The sequence below is a fragment of the Podarcis muralis genome, chromosome 10 (genome assembly GCF_964188315.1).
Source record: "Podarcis muralis chromosome 10, rPodMur119.hap1.1, whole genome shotgun sequence".
Classification (NCBI taxonomy): domain Eukaryota; kingdom Metazoa; phylum Chordata; class Lepidosauria; order Squamata; family Lacertidae; genus Podarcis; species Podarcis muralis.
In genome coordinates, this window is record NC_135664.1 from 41,727,582 (window position 1) to 41,752,244 (window position 24,663).

The 24,663-nt window shown below is 42.3% G+C and overlaps 1 protein-coding gene across 1 annotated transcript in view; it reads right to left on the reverse strand.

Moving 5' to 3' along the window:
* The window catches only part of CDK17 (cyclin dependent kinase 17), a 70,119-nt gene that overhangs the window by 35,679 nt on the left and 9,777 nt on the right, over positions 1-24,663 (reverse strand). The window contains exon 2 of the mRNA XM_028745880.2: positions 6,662-6,810. Within this exon, the coding sequence (XP_028601713.1) occupies positions 6,662-6,779 (118 nt within the window). The 5' untranslated portion in view covers positions 6,780-6,810. The remainder of the gene's footprint in view (positions 1-6,661; positions 6,811-24,663) is intronic.

Here is a 24,663-nt window from a genome sequence, read left to right on the forward strand (position 1 = left end):
CTTTCAGGGGTAGTGCAAAGCCATCACGGTATAGAGTCCACAGTGAAAAAGAAATCTGTATGTTTGCTGAATCTGCATAAATTTAAACAGGTTGCACCAGCTTTTCCTGACAAATAATGTTAAAATTCTGTGCTCAGGCAATTCACATTTTTAATGCAGGGTACTTTCAGCCCAGTGTATCATCCCTCAGACAATGTGGCTGGGAAGCTGAGGGAATCACATTCTTTGAAAGTCCTGCCTAATGGACTCATCTGAAAAGGTTCTATCCTTAAGATGGCTCATATACATGCAGAAAGGGTAATATTCCATTTTGTGAATTTAGAATACACCAAAATAAGCAGAGCATAATAAATATATCATCAACTACCTTTAAAAAAACCCATAGAGAAAACATGAAGTGGTAAGAAAACTAAATGGCCTCAGATGTTACTGAATTACATAAATTTATTCAATTAGTACATCAAAGAATCGACACTGTCTGTTAAAAAGCCTTAAGATATTCATGAAGTACCTTTGATTAAAACTAAACAAATCTGCAAGGAACAGATTGTTCAAAAGTAATCCCACACTGTCAAGTTCTCTTCTTCTATTGGACCAAAACAGTGAGAAGTCCAATCCTATGTTTGGAAAGTTTACGAGCTTTTGTGAATTTTAGATCCATAATGTAATTAAAATAAGTAGCCAAATTTCCTCAAAGAGGAAAAAAGCACTTTTTAAACTGCAAAGTGTTTATGTGCTAAAATGCAAGCACAGCTTTGTGTCACTCCATTGATTACATTTTTACTCTCATGTAGGAACACATGTGTGATCTGTTTACTTTCAGCAATATATACACATAGTTGTATTGAAATCACGTGTTCTTTTCCACAAGGAGAAAACTGTAACAAATTATTCCTATGAAGTGACCTGCTCTCTATTTTGAGTTAAACAGCGGGCAGCTCAATTCATTACAATTCTCTACACAGGAACAATTCTTGTTTAACCTTGTACCCAGGACCCTCACATCCTAGGAATGTGATAATGGCAACTAGGAATGTGAAATGTTTTTTTTCAGACCTATTCATTTCTCTTTCCTGAGAAACAATCCAAGTAACTTTAAGCTATGTGACTGGATGAAACAGGTTGTGTGACTGGATGAAGCATATTACCCTCTTGAATAGCACTACCCAAGCAACAAACCAATGCTGCTAGCATTCTTTATTGCCCTTGAAGGTATCATATACTTATTAGCACCTCTCTGCCTTCAGAAAGCAGGGAGTCCTGCAAGCTGAGAAGAGTTCGCCAAGGCAAAGGCATTGCCACTGTTGTAGAGGTGCTTAAGCACAACACTGTCCAAAGCCAGGCCGGGGAAACCTTCCAAGTTTAAAGGCACAACCTTCAAGCTGACAGAAAATGTCTGAGAGGACTGACTGAGTGGCGAGAGAGCCCAAAGGAGGGGGAGCAAGCTGGAAGAACAAAAGGAGCAAGGTCAAAGGGCAGGAGAGGGAGAGGGACCGAGGGAAAGAGAAAGGCAACTTAGCATGGGAAGGGGGTATGTGGGGCAGCAGGAACCGAGGGCAGCCAACCTCTCTGGCCTTTGTTCTCCGCTTATTACGATTCCTCCTAAGTCTCCACCGCTATCACGTACTTATGCACAGCACAGACACTGGAGCAGTTCTGTTTGCCTACCTATATTTTCAGAAGCTGTCAGTAATGCACAGGGAATCGAAAGTTAACACCGTTACTTTGTGTTGTCTCTTCTACATAACAGCCCTGTAAGACAGGGTGAACACCTACGCTCAACCACTTCCAGACCGTAGTGAAAAGCTTCCGACGGCTAGATGGACGTTAACAGGGGTTTTTATAAAAAGGAACATCCTGTTGCTCGACCACAATCCATTTGTGCTCATTAAATAATCATGTTCATGGTTTCCCTTTGCTTCTCTGAAGCAAAGCTGACTAGCTCATTCAGTAGAATTTTGTCTCTCTTGAGGCAGACAGATGCCAACAACAGAGCACGAGACTCTTAATTGCAGGATCGTGGGTTCGTGCCCCACGCTGGGCAAAAGATTCCTGCACTGTACACTAAAAGATCAATTTCTTACAAGTGCGCAATGAGTATTTTGTAGCACTTGTAACAGTGCCAGTTTTGCAGACCAAATAGGCATATATGGGCTAAGGCAATTCCACAAGCATACTGGTATATATTTAACTCCCTTGTTGATATTTGGTGAGCTACTTTTTATGATGAAATCATTTTACTACTTTCCCACAGATCCCACAAAAGCATCTCTAGATTATTAAGATTTACATATTCTGGAACCTAGCCATCAAGGGAATGGTCATAAGCTTTATTTCTGTGTGTCAAGAGCCTTTCCTTTGCAACTGTTCACCACAGCAGGATATTCTGGTCCTCTAAATGAGGGTGATGTCTACCCACAATTTGCAACTGTTCAGAAAACAGCTAGGATACTCTAAGAGAAATCAATTCAAGATGACTTGCAGGAGCCTTAAATTAAACAGTGGCAGATCTCAGAAGGGGAAACAGAAAGGTATTAACACAGCTCTAAGTTTCTTTGTAGATGATGGAAACAGTATAAACAATGACTTCCAGAAAAACAGAAGTGCACTCTCTAAATACAGAATGAAGCAGTTGCTTAGGAACAGAATCAGGAAGCATTTCATATAGCAAGATGCTTGGCAGCCAAGGGACAAAGAAACTCTCTGGTGAGATGTTCAACTGTAGTCATATGGATTTATATCTAGCTGTGTACAATATGCGCGTTGGACTTTGGATCAACAACAAGCTTTATGTTGCATGCTTTACCATGAAGAAGCCAACAGTACAAGATCTATAAGTAAGGCTTCAAGCCAAACTGGAAATAGCAAAACTGGTCCTTACTGGTGCCTTAGCACCAGTGCCCTGGGGAGGTCACTTTGATGCTGTTAGCAGCGGTTTGACTGCACCCCTGGAGGCGCACTTCATTGTCTCTTGAGAAAGACAGATGCCAATAGTAAGCTATATCCCTAAAATTTATGGAATGTGTCCTCTGCTCCCTTCACCACCTTTTCCCAGATGGTCAGTGCAGTTTGAAGCTTCCAAAATGTGTAAACATAAACAGTATACTTGAAAAAGGCTTAAAAGGCTGCATAGTCAATAGGACCAGTGATGTAGAATCTTATTTGCCAGGGTTAAATCTACTCCACTTCCTATCCGATTAAAAAAACAAGACCAAGAGTACACTGTCCTTTGCCCCTCTTGTTCATGATTTCCTTGCAGTACTTTGCGATGCTCCTCCCCCTTCCTACACACTCTTCCGCCCCACACATAATGTTCTCTTCCCTTCTGCTACTATTTGTTCCTTCTTCCCACAAAGCTTTGCTTTCTCTATACATACAGTTACTTAAAAATGAGAGTTAGCAGCAGGGTTCTGTTCTCGAAGGCCTGAGGTGGCAGTTCTAGCCATGACTTCATGAATGCCTTTTATACAGCAGCAATAAACATAAGAGTTCACTTTCCTTAGAGGCGGATACACAGCAAGACAAGCTCACATGTGGGCCAGGATTTGGCTGCGTAATGGCAAGTCAATATTATTCATTCTGAATTGTTGCAAGAGGAAACGCAGCGTGTGAGCAAGGAAGGATATTCTGCTCTGAACACACACACACACACACACACACACACACACACACACGTATACTTAATGCTTAGGATATTATGTATATCAGAATAATACAGTCTGGGAAGTTAAGCCATGCCTTAAGAAACAGTCCTTCGGATAGTGAACTGTATAATTTGACTCATTCTCAGGTCTGAAGAAGGCACGCCCACCTTTATGCAACTTCTCCTTTTCCATATAATGCATCACAAATAGCTTTCCCACATGCATAGGAACTGTGACCACTACTCAAATAAATAATTTGCATGAAATTAAGGGAACCATAAACACCGCTGAAGTTTCGTTGACATTCTTTGCTGCAGCTTCTACTCCTATAGAGGTAAACTATTTCTTATACAGTGATACCTCGGGTTACAAACACCTCAGGTTACAAACACTTCAGGTTACAAACTCTGCTAAGCTGGAAGTAGTACCTCGGGTTACAAACTTTGCCCCAGGATGCGAACAGAAATCACGTGCCAGCAGCGCAGCAGCAGCAGGAGGCCCCATTAGCGAAAGCGCACCACAGGTCAAGAACGGTTTCAGTTAAGAACGGATCTCCGGAACGAATTAAGTTCATAACCCGAGATACCACTGTGTACAACAGCAGAAGAGGCTCCAACAAACCTCTAGCTGAATAGCAGCTGTTCTCTTATTTGCAAATAAATTCCTGTATCCAAATCTAGAGGAGGGAAAGGACCATGTAGAATTTTGAATGGTCACAGAATAGGGTTTCAGCACCTTCTCCCCATGAGTAACTAAAGCAAGATAATTACAGTGGTACCTCTAGGTACAAACTTAATTCATTCTGGAGGTCTGTTCTTAACCTGAGGTACCACTTTAGCTAATGAAGCCTCCCACTGCCACCGCCGTGCGATTTCTGTTCTCATCCTGAGATAAAGTTCTTAACCCGAGGTACTACTTCCGGGTTGGGACGCGGGTGGCGCTGTGGGTTAAACCACAGAGCCTAGGATTTGCCGATCAGAAGGTCGGTGGTTTGAATCCCCACGATGGGGTGAGCTCCCTTTGCTTGGTCCCTGCTCCTGCCAAGCTAGCAGTTTGAAAGCACGTCAAAGTGCAAGTAGATAAATAGGGACCGCTCCGGTGGGAAGGTAAACGGCGTTTCCGTGCACTGCTCTGGTTCGCCAGAAGCGGCTTAGTCATGCTGGCCACATGACCCAGAAGCTGTCTGCGGACAAATGCCGGCTCCCTCGGCCTGTAAAGTGAGATGAGTGCCGCAACCTCAGAGTCGGTCACGACTGGACCTAATGGTCAGGGGTCCCTTTACCTTACTTCCGGGTTAGCAGAGTCTCTAACCCAAAGTGTTTGTAACCCAAGGTGTTTGTAACCCGAGGTACCACTGTATATATTGCTCAATCTATTAGATTATCTTCATCATTGCTTCTTCTAAGCTATTGATCAACAGTTACTTGCCAGGATCCCAGGCAGATGTCACTCTAAGCCAGTTAACCAGTTGCACAAAAAACGGGATCTGGGACCTTACGAATGCAAAGCACCACTGAGAGACAGTCTTCTGCCATATTATGCAATTTAAAGAAATATAAATCAATTAAGGAAACATGCATGGATTCCGGGGTGGGTGGGTGGGTGTGAAGAATTTGAATTACCTTGGCACAGAAATTTGAAATACTGAAATCTTCCTAACAGTAAGACACTAGAATCCCTTCCGATATTGTTGGACTACCAATTCCTGCTGCCCCAATTCACATGATCATCAATGAGATGTTGTGCAACCAATCTCATCTGTTATACTGCAAAACACCACTATTGGACAAGCCATGCACACTGTTCAGTGCTTTTCAGAAGCCATGAGTTTGGGAACTCAGCTTATGCTTTCTAAACAACACATCAGCTGATATTTTACACAGCTGCAAAAATAAATAACTTGAAAGCAATGTTATAAACACAATACTGAATACCATAATTTAAAGGTAAAGGTAAAGGTACCCCTGCCCGTACGGGCCAGTCTTGCCAGACTCTGGGGTTGTGCGCCCATCTCACTCAAGAGGCCGGGGGCCAGCGCTGTCCGGAGACACTTCCGGGTCACGTGGCCAGCGTGACATCGCTGCTCTGGCGAGCCAGAGCCGCACACGGAAACGCCGTTTACCTTCCCGCCAGTAAGCGGTCCCTATTTATCTACTTGCACCCGGGGGTGCTTTCGAACTGCTAGGTTGGCAGGCGTGGGACCGAGCAACGGGAGCGCACCCTGCCGCAGGGATTTGAACCGCCGACCTTTCGATCGGCAAGCCCTAGGCGCTGAGGCTTTTACCCACAGCGCCACCCGCGTCCCAACCCGGAAGTAGTACCTCGGGTTAAGAACTTTATCTCAGGATGAGAACAGAAATCGCACGGCGGTGGCAGTGGGAGGTTTCATTAGCTAAAGTGGTACCTCAGGTTAAGAACCATAATTTACAAGGCAGTAAATTGGAACAGTACAGAAGTGGCAATTCTGCTAGTTAAGTATGAAATGATACCACATTTTTGCAGCTTAATATGTTAATGATACAAGGCTAGACACAAAGGCATTTTTGAAGCATCCCCATCAAATCTGTAGTAACTCGAGCTTAACATATATTACAGTGGACGCTTGGGTTGCGAACGTGATCCATGCGGGATGCACGTTCGCAACCCGCAGCGTTCACAACCCGCAGCGGCATGTCTGCACACATGCAGGTTGCGATTCGGTGCTTCTGCGCATGCACAAAGTGCGATTTGCCGCTTCTGTGCATGTGCGACCCTCCAAACCTGGAAGTAACCCATTCCGGTACTTCCGGGTTTTGGTGGGTCCATAACCCGAAAAAACGCAACCTGAAACGTCTGTAACCTGAGGTGTGACTGTACTTGCAATTACTTCCCAAAAGTAAAGATACACACTTGTTATTCTAAACTAAAACATCAAAACAATTTAAATTCATCACTCTTGCTGCAAGTAACTTTTATCATTAAAAGAATACCATTTTCATAAATACTTGATAAAATTTAAGCAAAGCGGTTATTTTTACCGTTATCTTTACTGCTGTTTTCTTCAATAGTCATTTGCTCGGCCAGTTCAGAAAGTGACTCATCAATCGTCTGGCTCCCACGCAACGTTAGGGAAAGTCTCCTCTTGAACTTTTTCATTCTATCTGTAATACGTCTGGCTCACGGAAGCCTATTAAAATAAGAAAGTTGTTATTTTTAACATTTGTTTCAACTGTTAAGAAAAATGTGTTTAGTGCTGATTGCTTATACAGTATCAATCTAAACTTTGTAAGGTCATTTTAACAAAAGAGCTAAGTTTTGAAATTGTGAATTTAATACAGCTTAATGTTTATCTCAGTTCTATTCTGGCTTATCTTGGCTTGTGGTGGGTAAGTTGTAACAAAATAAAATACCCCATTAAAAGACACTACACATTTATTATAACACACCCAGAGTCTCCACTTTTTAAAACCAACCAAAGTTTTACAGGCTTAGACTGAAAAATCTTTAGAAAATGGTAGTTCCACAACTGTGTTGTGACCAACTAGAATATTCTTCATCTATGTGTTCCTGCTGTCCAACTTCATATGTAGATGGTGTAATTTTAAAAAGGTACACCTTATGGGTTATGATGAAATTTAACGGAGGTCTAACCAATAGAAGCACTTCCTGGGAGAATTGACTGTGTGGAAGCTGGGTTTGGAGGAGAATTTTTATACAAAATTCTGTTGGGACTGGATTAATTGCAAATGAATTTAAGCTCCTTCACATTAGAAGGAACCTTAAGTGGTGAACTTTCAGCTCTCCAAATGTTGTTGAACTACAATTCCCATCATCCCTGACCACTGACCATGCTTGCAATGGATGATGGGAACTGTAGTTCAGCAAGATTTGGAGAGACAAAGGTTTACCGCTGCTGTATTAGATAAACTTCATGCAACAGACTTCTGCAGCAAAACCAGAATACACCTTTCACAATTTTCCAGTGAGATCCCTCTCTCCTACACAAGCAGGCTGGGTGGGAGATCTCTCAAGGTGGTAGGGAAGCAAATAAAGCAATTAGAATAACATGGAAAGGGGGGGGGAATGGGGGGGAGATAATACAACATCCTATTGAGAGCAGGCTGGGCCAGCTTCTCCAAACTATTTGCTCACTTTTTGACTGACCTGTTCAAAACTGGACCATGTTTCAAACAGAAGTGGTAGAAATAGGAAGGCAGATAAGGAACTACAATAGAAAGTTATTTTTAAATTTTTTATTTTATAAAATAGTAAAACAGGAAGATTTTTCTGTTTGGTTAATGTTCTTGTGCTTAAGATGACCCATCAATTATGGAAAATCTTTGGGACTAAAGTACAATGACGTGGAAACATCTTCCACATCAGAACCAACGGAATGTATGACTTAATTCCTTACTTCCTAGGACAGCATTCTTAAACAAAGGGTAAATTAAGTCCAGAGGGATGTTCTGTGTGAGTCTCATAGTGTTGGCGAGCAGACTTCAGAAAAGTATCTGATTTATGTGTTGTGGCCAGTTTAAGTATTTTAAGGATTAGTTTATGAATCCTGCCACCCTCAGACCCAAGTGTTGCATTAGAGGAGACGCATGGTTACTACTCCCTTCTGTTAGCTTCCCATGCTGCTGCAGTAACATTTGAAACCCAGCAATGAAATGGGAATGCAAGACATATTTACTTTCCATACCTGGCACTTTCAACCAAGGGGGAAACCTATTCTATTTTTGAGTTGCAATTGTTTTTGATTTACAGAACATGGGCTGAGTACATATAGTTTTTAGTCCAAAGGACCCACAATGTTTAGGCAGATATAACCACATACTAATTATACTCCTTTCTGCAGAAGTCTGAATGGCAATATAAAAAGACTACTACAGGCAACCCACCCCCTGCAAAAAACACACTGCTAATCTGGCAAAGATACATTTGTTCCACTGGTATGCCAACACAAACTAAAAGAATTAGAATTTGGCAAGAGAAATATACTGCTTAAGAATAGCTTTGAATCCATTCTGGGCTCCTTTGGGAGGAAGGGTGGGGATATAAATTTAATAAATAAACAAATGCAGCTCAGAACTTAACTAATGCAGCATTTAACATCTGAGTCTTTTCAGGCAGATGCTGCTGAAGACTGGAAATTTAAGCAAAAAAAAAATCAAAAATCAAATGTAATATCCAAGAACCATCCCCTGCCAGTAACCTGAAAATGAATGCCCTTCATTATATTAAGACACTGATAGATGTATTTGCTTTCTAGTGGAAACTAATTCCATTTCTAGGCACAATACAATAGTACAGTAAATGGTGCTGTTGCTGGCTAAAGTGTAAGGTTCACTGCCAAAAACCAAACACAAAACCCAACATAAAAGGTTGTGTGCAATGTAGCGACAAGCTGAAGTCAGGCAGAGGTATACTTGTTCCACTGGTGAAATGTTCCGCACCAGCTAAATTCTGTGCAGAAAAAGAGAGAAAAAGCATAAGCTGGCTGTTGCTGACTTTGTGCAACAGCTTGCAGAATCTGTTGGAAAGCCAGTTCCTGCTAGCACAACTGCTGTATTCCTTTGTTGTGCAACTTTAAAACTCACAATGAACACTGGATATAACCCACTAAATTCCACGCTCTAATCTGACTTTGATAGTCTGCTTTTCTGTGAAGCTCTGATTGCATGCTACCATTGCCTCAACCTTGTGTGGCAATGATTATTAAGCTATCCCCACAATGTAGATGCTCCTCTCTCCCACAATGACTTGGCCAACTTCTAGCTCCAGAAGCTGGAAGACAGCAAAAGAAAGCTCATATGAAGATACACTGCGGTGTTTTTGCACATCCCAACCTGAGCCACTTTCAATAGTCAGCCTTGGAGTCAACAGGCTGCAAAGGACGGGGCCATGCAAGTCAGTGCACTTTTACATGGAAGTGGTTGCCTTCTTCTGCAGGGCTTTCATTCTCCCTACTTGCAAAGCTGTCGAAAATTAACAAAGCAAGTCATTCTTAGCACAAATAGTTATGGTATCAAATACGAAGAGAGGCAGCTGTAATTTCAGACAAAGCTTCATTTACACGGCATCCACAGCTATCGGCAGCATGTGATAAATGTACTCAATTTTTTTAGGGCCTGCAGTGATACAATTATGATGTTAGCTGATGGGCAATTATGTTGTCTGCTTTACAGTGGTACCTTGTGTTACGTACTTAATCCGTTCCAGAGGTCCATTCATAACAGGAAACCGCTCGTAACATGAGGCGCCCTTTCGCTGGTGGCGCCTCCCGCTGCTGCCGCGCCACCAGAGCGCAACTTCCGCTCGCATCCCGGGGCAAAGGTCGCAACAAGGGGCATCTACTTCCGGGTTAGCAGAGCGTGTAACCCGCAGCATTCGTAAGGGGGACAGTACATAACACAAGGTACCACTGTATTTGCACTGTATTTGTACCTCTCTTTAGTGGACAGTTTTACAATAATCACACACACATACACCCCATTTTCAGAGCAGTGCATAGCTGCCTCTGAACAGAAAAAAGATAGCAGGGTAAACTAAAGAGTGATACAGAGTTCAACTCCATGGGCATAGCCAGGCCTTTTGTTAGGGGGGCAGAGCCTCAGTTTACTATGTATTTTTATTGATTTGGGGGTGGGAAACTGCCCATCCCTGCCTCCCCTGGCTACGCCCATGTTCAACTCTGCTGTCTTTCATTACAGAAGCGATCACACTTTTTGCGGGGAGGGGTAGCACATCTTGCTGGCATAGTGTTCAGCTTTCAAATTTAAAAAAGGAAGAGCCTTAGACAAAAAACAAAACGGGTAATAATCAGGATGGTCCCTGCTGCCAGACACAGTTCTGTCTGGCGCAAAGCCTTTATATTTCTATGCCAAAATAAGCCTGCTTCCACCTGCTTCTCACTCACCCGGCTGATCTCTGACTCTCTGAAGTAACATTGGTGTAACAATTTACACCGATCTAAAAATCAACAAGGATAAATGGGAAGTCCAATACATTTCTGGAGGTATGGATGATACGAAGATTTCCGATACATGTGACAAATCAGACCCCCCTAACATAACAGTCCTAGGAAGAACAACAAAATTATGGGTATTAATGTCTGTCTGTGACAATAAACAGGAGGAGAAGAACTTGTAATTAGTAAATGAAAGCCATGCCATCTGTATAAAGCAACAGAAATGACCAGAGGCAGCAACAGAACACTTGAAAACACATGACCAGTAAAAGCAGACACACACCTCTAGTGATGTCACAGTTCCAACAGAGTGTGGAAGTTCTTTCCAGGCAACAAATGCCTTTTAGCAGATGACTAGTGTGCTGCCCGATCTGATGGGATTATGAGAAGAAACTATGGCAACATGGTTCCCACGCCTAAAACCACACACTTGGAACCAAAGGCATCCTTTTTCAAGTGGATGGCGCAAAATGGCCTCTCTGCTTTCCTCCTACTCCTTGCATCCACTGCAACTTCCTGAGGCCACGGTATGCTGCTCTCAAGAACCCCTAGATATCAACAGCAACTTTTTGGGAGGCAGTAGCCTCCTAGACAGAGCCCACCTGCAAGTTTTTGTATATAAACCCTAGTACTTGAAGAGATGTGCATAGTCCCAATATAAAGAGGTGGAGAGAGACAATGTATAAAACATGAGCTTGATCATCATTTCACTTCTGCTAATATCAAACTTGATAGTCCAGTGAAACATGCTTATTGCCCTCCAAGAGGAAGAGGAAGTGGAGAGTGTATGTCCAGAGAGTATATGGGGAGGTAAACAGATTTGGGAAACATCTGACCCGACAGGACCTCCAACAATTTAAATGCATTCCAAGACCATAATTCTCCCCCCACCCCGACACCAGGATGCTATAAACTTTCAAGGACTTTGAGCTCTTTGAAGTTAAATGAATTCTGGGTGGGGGTTCTGGAATTAATTAGAAAAGTAATTATGCAATCCTAATTAATCATCCTTCCAGGGACTCTTTAAGCTTCTATAAAGGCGGAAAAGTTTCTAAGAGTAAGTAGTACTGCTTAAAAATATTATAGAAGGAGTTGAATTGATTCCAGGCTGTGCAACATGACGCACAGGCTCCTTGAATCCAACTTCCCACTCAAAATCTCCTGTACGCTGTTGAAAGGTAAAGGTAAATAAAACCCTTGACTTCACAGCTTGAGTTCAAAGCTACTGAATCCTACTTACCTAGCAGCTCTAAACCCCAACAGTCAGACCCATAGTGCAATGGCACTGTAGCACTGCTGAGGTTCAAGCTTAGCTGAGAACTGTTGTTTGAGCTCATTGCTGCAACTGCTGAGCTTTGTCAACTCACTAGCTTTGGCTGAAAGGTGGCCTTGGTGGCAGGGGAGGGAGGGAAGTGAAGAGAACAATGGCACTTCCAGCCTCCCAGCAGAGTAGACTCCCCCCCCCCCTCTCCTCTGTTGCTGGGTGATGCAGAATCTGAAAGGGGTGTAGAGTCACTTCCTCTCCCGGTCAATCTCCAATGCTGACTGTTCTTTGGAGGGGGGTGGGCCTGCGTCCCCAATGGGGCCAGTTTCGCTAGTCTCTACGTATGCCTCTGCCTACCATTCAGTGCCAGAAGCTGTGAGATCAGGCACCAAGTGCCCTTAATTGTTCCATACTTTGGTTAAATTTGGTATTTGGTCTGCACAAAGGGCAGAACAAAGTGTGACAGATCTAATCAGCAAATCTGTTTCATCATCTATTCTCCCTATGAGACAAATTCTGTCTCTTAAAGGCAGATCCAGAAAATTCAAAGATAAGTTCTCCCTTAATATTCATGGGGAGTCCAAAACTTCTAGTAGCACATATATGCAAAAAGGGGTTTAGCTGATGTTAAGAATTACCACCAATTCCCTTTTAAACTAACTTCAGGAAAAAACAGAAACCAGAGAATACATGCTAAAATCTATTGAGAATGGGACTCGTTCATCTAGCTGTCCAACTATCACTACCTCTTTACAGCTAGCTCAGGTTTTGCATGCAACTTGATTTCTGTTTATTAATAATAGGAAATTGGTCACTTTCAAACTATCTAAGACAGGCAAGTCTAATAAATAAAGTCCTTGCTCTTACTTTACAACAGTTTCCCACTGCACACCTTCTATTAAACATATGAAAATCCTGTGAAAGATTTGATTATTAACTTGTTTTGCATTAGGTTGGGATTTTAAGACCTGCCACTATTGGAGGCAGCATATTTACTTATTGGTCTGAGTATATCATGCCTACTCTGCAAACTTTACATTGGCTAGTCACCAAAGGCAGATTGAGTTTTAGGACAGCATAAGGGCTCGTTTAAAGTTCTGGCTCCAAGACTTCACAGCTTGGTAAAAAGCTGCAATTTGAAATCTACTTGTATTCACGATAACTTAAATGTAAAGGCAATTAGTTGCAAAACTGATTTGTTGAAAGAGAACCTACACATTACGGCACATTTTCCTCTGATATCTACTTACTGCTTCCCAGATTCAATGCAAATCTGAAACAAATCCAACAGAGGCATTTCTTTAAAGATCCATAGAAGTGCTTATTATTCTTTACCACTCAGTTTTCAATTAACTTGTTCTGCAGGAGAACCATTTTATCTTGTTTTGCGTGGTTTACTCTTGCGTACAAATACTACATCACAGTGAACATTGACTTCCACATGTGAATTCTGACAATCTCAACTGGTTTGTGTGAATGTCCAAGTGAATCTATGAAATACTGACAGCACCCCAACTGCTGTTTTGGATATACACAAGTTGGCAAATTACATTTAGATCACTGTCAACATTAGCCATCTGGAATTGTCAGGACTCATACTTGAAAACATCACAGTTCACCATATTTTGGACATTCACAGCAATGTACACACATATTACAGATTTCTAATGAATAAAAGATGCATAGTGCTGCTGTTTCTTTTTAGCTACTTTGGGTTATATGACTGTCAATAAAGTCTACCCTCTCTACCCCCGCAAAAAATACATGTCCTTTGAACACAAACGTGGCAATCATTTCTGGCTTACAAACACTGGACTTTCCAAATGCAGAAATACCTTTAAAACTATACCATTCATATACACAGATCTGAAAAGCAATCGTAACAGCAAGATTCAGATATAGTATATCTGCTGCAGCAGCAAAAGCTGCTTATCTGCTCAGCTCATTCCTACCATACTGACTATAATCATTTCTAAACTTTCCAGCAGCTACACTGTAGATAAATGTTTTCATTCATATGCAGGTGGCTAACATGAGACAAATTCAGTGAACTTGAACAGAATGAGGGCTTTCTATAGTTGTTAGTCACTGATGTAATCTGACTGTACCATTTACAGAATGTCTTCACTTACCACTTACATCATTCTGCTCAGTGTAAGGCTTTAAAAAATTCATTATGGATATTACAAAGTAAAATAAATATAGATGCATTATTCAAAGCAGCTCTTTTTTGAACTCCGTTAAAAATATAAGGCATCTCAATAACAGATTCTGATTCTCAAACCTTTATTAGCATATGTACAAGATTCCAGTAGGGTTCAATACAAAAAAACCACTCCAAACCTGCCTCTAACACTTATCCATCCTGGATAAACATAAAAAGGCTACTTTGCAACATCTCAATAGTATATTTTTAAACAACTAGGTTTTGTCCTATGGGACATGGATATTCTTGCAACTATGAAAAATACGGTAGCCAAACAAATATTCGCCATCAATGTTTACAACAGAGATTGCCAAAGTCACCTAGATTGCAAAGTTCAGCTATAAGAAGTAGGTAATGCAAAGGTATTGCCTCGCTACACAAATTGCACAAAATGTGGAGATAATTAGGCTAAAAATGTTGACTGAAACAAGAGGCTTGGATAGACATCTGTAAGAGTAACCTCATAATTCTGTCTAGTAATACACATCATACCAATTTTGTCAATCCTCCCGTTACTAATCAACCCTGTTAGAAAGGTGAGGATTAACAAAATGTAAGCAATATGAAAATCAAGGTGGTCAAATGCTTATCAATCACACTGACTTCCTCTGAAATCACACTTAGAGGGAAAATGTTTGAAGTGTGTTAATCATTTGCAGCTGGATACTATAAGTTTCTCCATTAAATTAGAAGATGGAAGCCCTGTTTATTCAAGTACAGTATCTTCTTAATGCAAAAGGTGTCAAGCTGAATAATGCTGTGCACTTTGCCAGCTCAAAAATATAAACACCTCAAGATTCAACACAACAAAACAAATTACTGATTGTTCAAATAGAAAACACGATCACCTAGGTTGACATTTGCTGGCACATGTGGAGCCACAGGGAACCCTACAAGAAACAAAGCTATTTGTTTATTTACTCAGGAGGAACCAGCACAAGCAGAAAACAAAAATCCACACATTCAAGTAATCCCAAATAACATGCAAGAGCTTTAAATATTTGTTTATTTTATTTCCTTTGTTCCTACAATGAAACTCATGTTGGTACATAAATAAGAGAAAAAGCATGATGAAGAATGACTCAAGAATGAGTGCGATGTAGTACTCAAAATTATTATTTCCAATAAAGAATCGTGAAAATGCTTTCCTATCAAAACCATACGCTATTGTGCTATGTATTCCCATTACAGGTACAGAGTCAAAATTTCTAGTTTTCTTAAGATACAAAGGACTTTCACATGCTTATCACAGCATGTGGTATATTTACTACCCCACACAGGCACTTTGCAGTGTAAAATATTATGCAGCCCAGCAAAGGTTTACATGCGCATCACGAGAAAGTACAGATATGAAAATTTCAACCATGCTAAAATTATGGCTCACATCTTCCTTCCTCCATCCCCTCCCCCAAGTTACCACCCCTTATCTCAACTTCTCCCCCTAAGATGCACTGTTCCACCCAGGGTTTCTAAAACAGTTTCTACATCTATTATGAACTTACTGGCAAAAATTCCCTCATAGTTCTTACAAAAGCTCACCAAGGGTCCAAATCAGGTTGTTGTTTTTTTTTAATCTTCTTGCATGCCACACATGGATTTGCATAGAAAAAGCTGGCCAACTAAAGTAACTGGCCATGTACAGTTACTTACCTCACTTTCTACTCTATTTCTTGAACTTCAGTTCAAGTTTGTATATTATACAAGTTTCATTGTACTGGAAAACTATACGAAAACAACCCACCCACAAAAATGTAGCTAAAAATCAAAAGGTTGTTCTATTTTTATACTTCCAGCTTCTGACAGACTGGCTTATCTTAAGGTTTCAGTCCACCAAGGACAGAGGAAAATAAAATTTGAACTGTGAGAATGATATCCATCTAAGACATACTCAGAGGAGACTCAACAAAACCAATGGACTAAAGTCTCATTATACCGTATTTTCCCCTCTATAACACGCAGATTTTTTCTCCTAAAAAGGGAGGGGAAATGTCTGTGCGTGTTATTGAGCGAATGTGTGGTCCCTGGAGCCGACTGGGGCAAGTGGAGGCAAAAAAAATCAGGCAAAAATCAAATCGCGCCTCTCGGAGAAGGGAAGCCTGAAAAGAGGAAGCGGCTGCTTTCCTGCATTCTGCCTCAGGGTCTTACTGCCCACCCATCTCTGTTTCCTTGCTGTGTTTGCTCAAACGGAACAAAGAGCAGGGAAAGCCCCTCCCCTCCAGGCAAGCAGAGGGGAAAGAGAGCGTCCTTCATTCTAATTCCTCTCCGTGAAAACATGCAGGAGGGAGAGAGAGAGAGAGAGCGCGCGAGCCGGCTGGCTTGGGTGGGTGAGTGGGGGAAAACTTTTGCCTTCCTTTCCTCCCTCCCGTTATACCCCTCTCCTGCATTCTTAGCCAGCTGCTTCTCTGCACACCCCTCTCGTGCTCCTTTTCCCTTCTGTGTTTTTCCTTCCCTCCCCACTTAAAATGTGGTTACAAAGCATGGATCCACATGGATCCTCAGGATCTTTGCATTGGTTCACCCCAAATTCACCATCAGATCACATAGCATGTCCATGGCTACAGCCTGCCCCCCCCCAAAATCACGCACCCACTGTTGCCTGGGGCTGCAATGGTGCAAAAATGTGGTTAAAAAGCATGGATCCACATGGATCCTCAGGATCTTTGCATTGGGCCACCCCAAATTCACCATCAGATCACATAGCATGTCCATGGCTACAGCCTGCCCCCCAAAAATCACGCACCCACTGTTGCCTGGGGCTGCAATGGTGCAAAAACGTGGTTACAAAACATGAATCCACAGGGATTCTCAGGATTTTTGCATTGGGTCACCCCAAATTCACCATCAGATCACATGTCTGTGGCCACAGCATGAAGCACAAAAATGATACATCCACTGTTTCATTCAGAATGTTTTTTCCCTTGTTTTCCTCCTCTAAAAACGATGTGAGTGTTATGGTCAGGTGCGTGTTATAGAGCGAAAAATACGGTACATTGAAAAGTTGCAAGCAGCATAATCTTCTTCCATGCAGAAGTAATTCTACAAACAGAAATACTTGCAAAATGTGTCACTATTCACCCTACTTATAAGAGCATTTGCATTATTGTTATTTTTTTAAAAAAGCTAAATAATGATTTGAACAAACCTAATCCAAGTATTGCATGATATTTTTTTCAGACAAATGGGTTCCAACACACTACAGGATATTTAATGCAAGGATCCAGGGGTGAAGCAGACACAATAGAGAATACTCTATCCCCCCCCCCCTTTACTGACTAACCAGTGTTTCCTTTTTCTAGATGGGGAACACTTAAATATTCTCTGAAGTTTGTTCCCTCCCCAGACCTTTTAATGTTTGCCTTGTTGTACTGATGATTTAGGGATGCGGGTGGCGCTTTGGTCTAAACCACTGAGCCTCTTGGGCTTACCGATCAGAAGGTCTGCGGTTTGAATCCCCGCGACGGGGTGAGCTCCCGTTGCTCGGTCCCAGCTCCTGCCCACCTAGCAGTTTGAAAGCACGTCAAAGTGCAAGTAGATAAATAGGTACCGCTCCGGCGGGAAGGTAAACGGCGTTTCTGTGTGCTGCTCTGGTTTGCCAGAAGCGGCTTAGTCATGCTGGCCACATGACCCGGAAGCTGTACGCCAGCTCCCTAGGCCAATAAAGCGAGATGAGCACCACAACCCCAGAGTCGTCTACGACTGGACCTAACAGTCAGGGGTCCCTTTACCTTTACCTTACTGATGATTTAGGGCAACTCAAAACAGTCTATCAACTCCTACCTTTTAAAAGGATGTTTTAACAATGCCAAAGTTTTTAATCCAAAACTTCTGTATATGCTCATCTGAGTATCCATTAATTTAATATTTGTCAAACTCCTCCAGTTATTTGGCTCAATTACTAGAAATACCCACATATTAGAAACTTGTTGCCTTATGTACTGTCCCGGGCACAGCCAGGCCCAATGAGGACAAGTGGTTGGAAGTTTCCTTCTTTATTGGCAAAACACTTGATGACATCTGCTCCTAAGGTGCAAGGAATATACACCTCACGCTTGTTGATTGCCTAGCTAGGCATCTGCTTCTTCAGACATGTGCTCCGACCCGGACAGTTGGAGCAACAGAGCGACAGCTCCCCTTCCAGTTCACTTACCGTATTTTTCGCCCCATAGGACGCACCTAGGTTTTTTGGGGGGGATTTTTATTTCCCCCCCAGGCACGGGGCTGGCACGGGGGAAGCCCGAGCTTCCCCTGACCCCAGAACAGCCTGCTATCCGCAAGCCTAGGGAGCCCGGCGCGAAGTCGCGCCGGTCTCTCCAGGCTTGCGGAGAGGTGCGCGAAGCCCAGGTGCACTCTTCAGCGCGTCCCAGGCTTCGGAATGCAGGCAGCTCCGCGCAGCCGTCGGGAGCCCGGTGCGACTTCGCGCCGGGCTCCCGAGGGCTGCACAGAGCTTCCTGAAGCCTGGAGAGCAAGAGGGGTCGGTGTGCACTGACTTCTCTCGCTCTCCAGGCTTCAGCGAAAGCCTGCATTCGCCCCACAGGACGCACACACATTTCCCCTTCATTTTTGGAGGGGAAAAAGTGCGTCCTATAGGGCGAAAAATACGGTAAATGGCTTGTCTGAGACACAAGCAATCTGCGACTTCTCCTATGCGGCAGCTGTAGCTGCTCCTGTCACTTTAAGCCCTTCCTTGTACTTGGAGGGGATGGAGGCGTTTCTAATGGCCTAACTCTGTCTGATACTATTTCTTTCCCCTCTGAGTCTTCCTCCGAACTCTTTGCCCCCATTCCTTTCCTCCCAGCTCTGACTGCCCAGACTCTTCCTCTTCCTCCACTCTAGTTCCTGCCTCACAGGTGGCGCAGAACCCCACAAGTCCTTGGCCCCTTCCCCTGGATCATTCTCCTGTCCCCCTCCCTCTTCTGCTCACCCCTTGGGCTCCTGCCTGCCCTGACATGTACATGGTACTTGATCTTGACAAAATAGATCATTTATTACAGATAACAAGGTGTATTATTCAGAAGCTCTAGTAGCTGACTAATAAAAACCAGAGGGAGTACATGTGCTGTTCTCCGAATACTGCTGTTCTTCCTCACACTAGATTAGACTAAACACAAGATGGCACACTGGTAGAAATATGGTGGTCTTTGGCTAGACTTTGTAAGCACTGTCACCGTAAGCTAGGTATCAATCTGTATGTTTGCAGGTCCTGAGGTAAAATTTTCTACCCTGTGAAGGAAGTTTCCCTAAAGGACATTTAGGAATTAAGCAAATTGCAGAAAAGACAGAAACTGGGTCATATTTGGAAAGAAGTGGTAGCCGGCGGGGGGGGGGATGTATAAACAGGGTGGAAGAGACTAAAAGTCAATGAATCTCAACTAAAAGAATGTTTCAGTACATTGGAAGGAGAAATCTTAATGTAAATCAGCCTTTGCCAACCTGGTGGTGCACAATCATGATAGAAATTGAAGTCCAAAACACTTTGAAGACATCAGGTTGGCAACGGCTGATGTAAATGAAAATGCTTTTGCCTAGAAATACTTGACTACAGCATGATTTTATATCAGTAGTCCCTAACACTTGAAAACTATAGAGAATGAAAAGAACTCTTAACCATTAAAATATGTAATTATGACAAGTTTTAAAATCACATTGTTGTTGTTGTTGTTAGAGCAATTCCTATTCTGAACAATCAGCATGATAATTCTGCCAGCCCAATCATATGGTGAGGTGAAAATAAATAAACCAAGACACTTCAGAAACTGATTGGGCACTCAACTAGCACGTGAAATAAACAGTTAATAGAACACAGTCTCTTTCCTTTTACTGCCAAAAGCTGAAGCACAGAATTAAGGTTACCCTAGTTTCTACAGAAGACTAGAATTGTTCAGATTTTCATTCCTTGCCTTAAAATCATCCTAACCTTACGCCATTGCTTTTAACTGAAGGTTATTATTTTTTCTTGTAAATGAACAGTATTAAAGTTCATGCATGTACATTAAGTTCAAGACACACCATATCCCCTATTTGGAAGCATTCAACTTTATAACAACACTGTTTTGAAACAGAAAAATAGCTTTGCTAAATAGTTCACAAATGTTATAGTAGCCTAATCGTATTTACATGCCACCCTTGTTCACTTTCTCACAAAAGCCTGATACTTGGAAACAACATAAACAGAGGCTTCTTTATTCATCATGTAAAACATTATTTCAAAAGCAAGCAGACAAAGTGCAGCCCTGACTGCAGACGGCCTTAATGAGGAGATACTGCTGACGATAGCAGCAAGTTCTTCAGGGGATTGGTTTCCCTCTCAAGTACTGCCAGAAGATTCTGTTAAATGAGCAGTGAAAATACTGAATAAAGTATTTATGATTTACACAACATAAATCATATGCTGATACTCCTGACATGAATTTGTAACAAGCCCAGTGTGCATTAAGCGAGCATGGGAAGCGTGCCATGGAAATCGTTTTACTTCTTGCATGTGCTGCAGCATATGTGAAGGAAAAGTTACACTTCTTTGTGATGCACTATTTTCAGTCAGTCATATAATCCAAACTGTAATTGTCTTCTACTGTAATTCTACCAAAATAAGCTTCTTCTGATTTCCACAAGACATCTTTTGGGTGAAGCTGTTTAATCTTTTCATTCTTTGCAACTGGTTCGAGATTCCAAAAAGCTTAGTCAAATTTGTATAGTGTTTTCTGCCTCCCCTCCCCAAATAAAACAAACAAAAACAAACAGATCTTCAAGACAACTGTCAGAACTATGTGCTTAGCAAAGGAAGTCAATGCACCAATTAACTAGTTAACTCATATTACAGCCATACGAGAAATATGAAAAATAACTAAGCAAGTATTAGAAATCATCCCAGAATTGGCTCTACTAAACATCTTCCAAGACAACAATGCCCATTTACACCACAAAGAACTCATAACCCACCTACTTTCAGCAGCCAGAAACACCATAACCAGACACTGGAGAGACCTGTCAGGAGTAAGCATGGAGCAATGGTACCAAATAGTATGGGAAACAGCCCTACTAGAAAAATTAACCAATAAACTGAAACTGGCACGGGGACAAACAGAAGAAGACGCCTTTCCCGGTATAGCTCCCCTTTATCACATACACAGCCCAACAAGACAATGACAAAAATCCACCAACAGCATACAAATCAATATGGCTAACCACACACACACACACACACACCCCACTCACACATGAAAACAAAGATCACCACAGCCAATCACAAACAAACAACCACACCCTAGGCCAACCCCAACCTCTCTCACCACCAAAGGAACACAAGTGAACAGCAGAGAACCTGCACAAGCAACGCTGACACCAAACCCTACATACATTAAGCAAAATAGAAACATTGCCACGCACCCCCACCCATCTTCCTCCCCCTCCACCCCTCTCCCCCTTTTCTTCCTAATGTCTCAACAAATGAAACTGATTTGTAAAAATGTTACATGGAAAAAATACAAGAGAGAGACATTACACATACTTCTGTAAATCAAGAAAATCTTTAATAAAAATACAAAAAACCCTAGTTAACTCATATTGAAGGCCCTACATTTATGCAACTTAATAATGACTGTTACCTCCCAAAAATCTAGTGGAAGTAAATGACATCTACACTAAACAAACAAGAAATTTAACCCACTCCGTCCAGTTCTTTGCTCCCCCCCATGCTTCATTTTCTTTGCTAGCAACAGTAATACCATTAATGAGGGGTGATAGTCAATCACGGCAATTTGCTCAATAATGTTACAGCCTGCTTCATTAAATGTTTCATAATGTGGACTTTGAAATTTTAAATCCAACAATCTTAACTACATTCTTAAACACCTAATCAGTTCTACAAAGAACAAAGCTCCTAAAAAAATTATGACCCTGGTCTTGCTTCTGAGGACATGAAGTGCACAAATGCTCTCAAGCCACTGAAGGGCTGGGATTCAAATGACAGGAGCCCTTTCTTTAAAAATATAGGGGGGAAATTATAAAAATAAAATAAAGAATAACTTGGGGGGGGGAGCAATCAGCTTCCTTCAGGTTCTTCAGGGATTCTCTGAGGAAAAGAGATTCTTCGTTGGGTGAATTGCCTTGCTTATTTCGCTTCCTGTATCCCCTTTCCCCAAAGTTGCCTGCTGAAAGAATGGCTTATGCCTGCAGTCAAGCGTAGGGCAAGAACTTCAGGCTTAATTAGCCTTTGGCTTATTAAACAATCTATGGCCTTTTAAACTTTGAAGGGTTTTGATTTTGCTAGTTACCATGTTATGTATTTTTGTGTTTTTATTCTGTAAACTGCCCTGTGATCCTCGAATGAAGAGCGGTATAGGAATTTAATAAACAAACTACTGTATAGAGGCGTTGTACCACAGATGTCCAATGGAACTTAACAGGGTTATTATAACAGGGTAATTGATCAAAATTCTCTATAAAATGTCCATTCACTGGTGACGAGTGAATAGAGGTCTTGGTAGTTACCAGGGGTGGGGAACCTGTAGCCCCCAAATTTTGTTGGACCAAAATTCCCACCAGCCCAACCCAGCATGGCCAATGGTCAAGTACAATGGGAACTGCAATGCATACACAGGTTTGCCACCTCTGCTCGACACCAGCTCTGCTACAAGAACGATCACACTTATCCCTACTGTGAAAACACTATGGTTAGGCTGCAGTAATGCACTCCTTGTAGGACTGCCCTTGAAAAGTGTTTGGAAACAACAACTGGTCCAAAATACAGTGGCCAAACTTCTAAGAGGAATTTGCTGCAGAGAACATGTAACTTCTATATTATATCAACTCCACTGGCGACCAACCAAAGACCTAAATGGGTTTGGGTAAAAATATCTGAAGCACCAGTTGATCTCATGTTTGCCTCTACCTGCAGTCTGGTCAACATCTGATGCCCTGCTCCATGTTACCTGCCTTTAAAATGAGTCAGGAATACACAACACACTACGGTTTTTCAGTGCAGCACAGCAATTATGGAATTCTTGCCCGAGGCAGGCCTCCCTGGTTTGGTCACAGCCTTTCAGTAAGTATTTACAACCTCCCTCTTTAAAATGTTTTTGGGTACTACTAATGCTATACCGTTTTCATATGATGATGGTGCTTTTCTGCATTTCTTCTTGTATTTATTTCAAAGCTGGCTTAGGAGTCCCTCAGGGCCAAAATTATGTAAAATAAATTCTATAGGCTAAACCTTCCTAAAATAGCTATACAAGGTTTGCTAATTTATTTATAAATATTTGTATACTGCTATATCATTTTTTTTAAAAAAAATCAAACCAACTTACAGCAATAAAAACATAAAACCATACAATTGCAAATTGTGGTACAGTGGTACCTCGGGTTAAGTACTTAATTCGTTCCGGAGGTCCGTTCTTAACCTGAAACTGTTCTTAACCTGAAGCACCACTTTAGCTAATGGCGCCTCCTGCTGCTGCCGCGCCGCCGGAACCATATTTCTGTTCTTATCCTGAAGCAAAGTTCTTAAGCTGAAGCACTATTTCTGGGTTAGCGGAGTGTGTAACCTGAAGTGTATGTAACCCGAGGTACCACCGTATTGGGAGGAATGCAACCAGCCACAGCAAAACAGGTGTTACAGAGAGCACAGTGGGACTTAAATTTAAGCATGTATAGGACAGTAACACCTACTGAATTTCATGGCTGAGTAGGGATTTGAACCCTGATCTCCCAGGTCCTAGTACTAGGTAAAGGTAAGGTAAAGTAAAGGTAAAGGTACCCCTGCCCGTACGGGCCAGTCTTGACAGACTCTAGGGTTGTGCACTCATCTCACTCTAGAGGCCGGGAGCCAGCGCTGTCCGCAGACACTTCCGGGTCACGTGGCCAGCATGGCGAAGGTAAGGTAAAAGTCCAGTGAAAAGCAAATATGGGGTGCGGCACTCATCTCGCTTCAGGCCTCTAGCCACTATACTACACTACACTGGCTCTCACTGAGGAAACATGTGTTTCTACCTGAAAATTTGAGCTTTAAGAAGAGGGGTGAAAATCAGCCAGATCTCTCTTTCTGATTCCCCACCCGCAGGAGAGAAGCAATCCATTTAACTGTGTGAAATACCTTCTTCTGCTTGCTTGCTTATGCAAATCGTAGACCAATGGAAAGGTTCCCTCTGACTCTCAGCACATCAAAAGACTTCCTGAAGGGGAAAGCTTTAGTCACAGATGGAGCTGCCCTAGGTTCTCCCACCCAGTGAGAGGAGATCTCAACTTGGTCACAAAGGGGTGCTCCTGAAAAAGCAACTGGCAATGCTGATGGGGAACATCATGTCTGGGAGCCAAATGTAGCCCCCTAGGCCTCTATGTGGCCCTTGGGACTCTCCCCCAGCCACACTCACTTTCCAGCCACTGCCCTCGCCAGTCCTCCTTGGCTGTTCTTCTTGGTTAGAATGTGTCCTGGAATTCTGATGACGCTTCTGGCTTGGCTGAATGGAGGGCAGAGAAGGATGTGTGTAGAGACAAGTCTCCCATACGGAGGCATGTGCATGTAACCCCCAGAAGTTTGCCTAGAAGGAAAAGTAGCATTCAGGCTGAAAAATGTCCCATTCCCCCATTGGCCCTTTGCAGTGGTGGA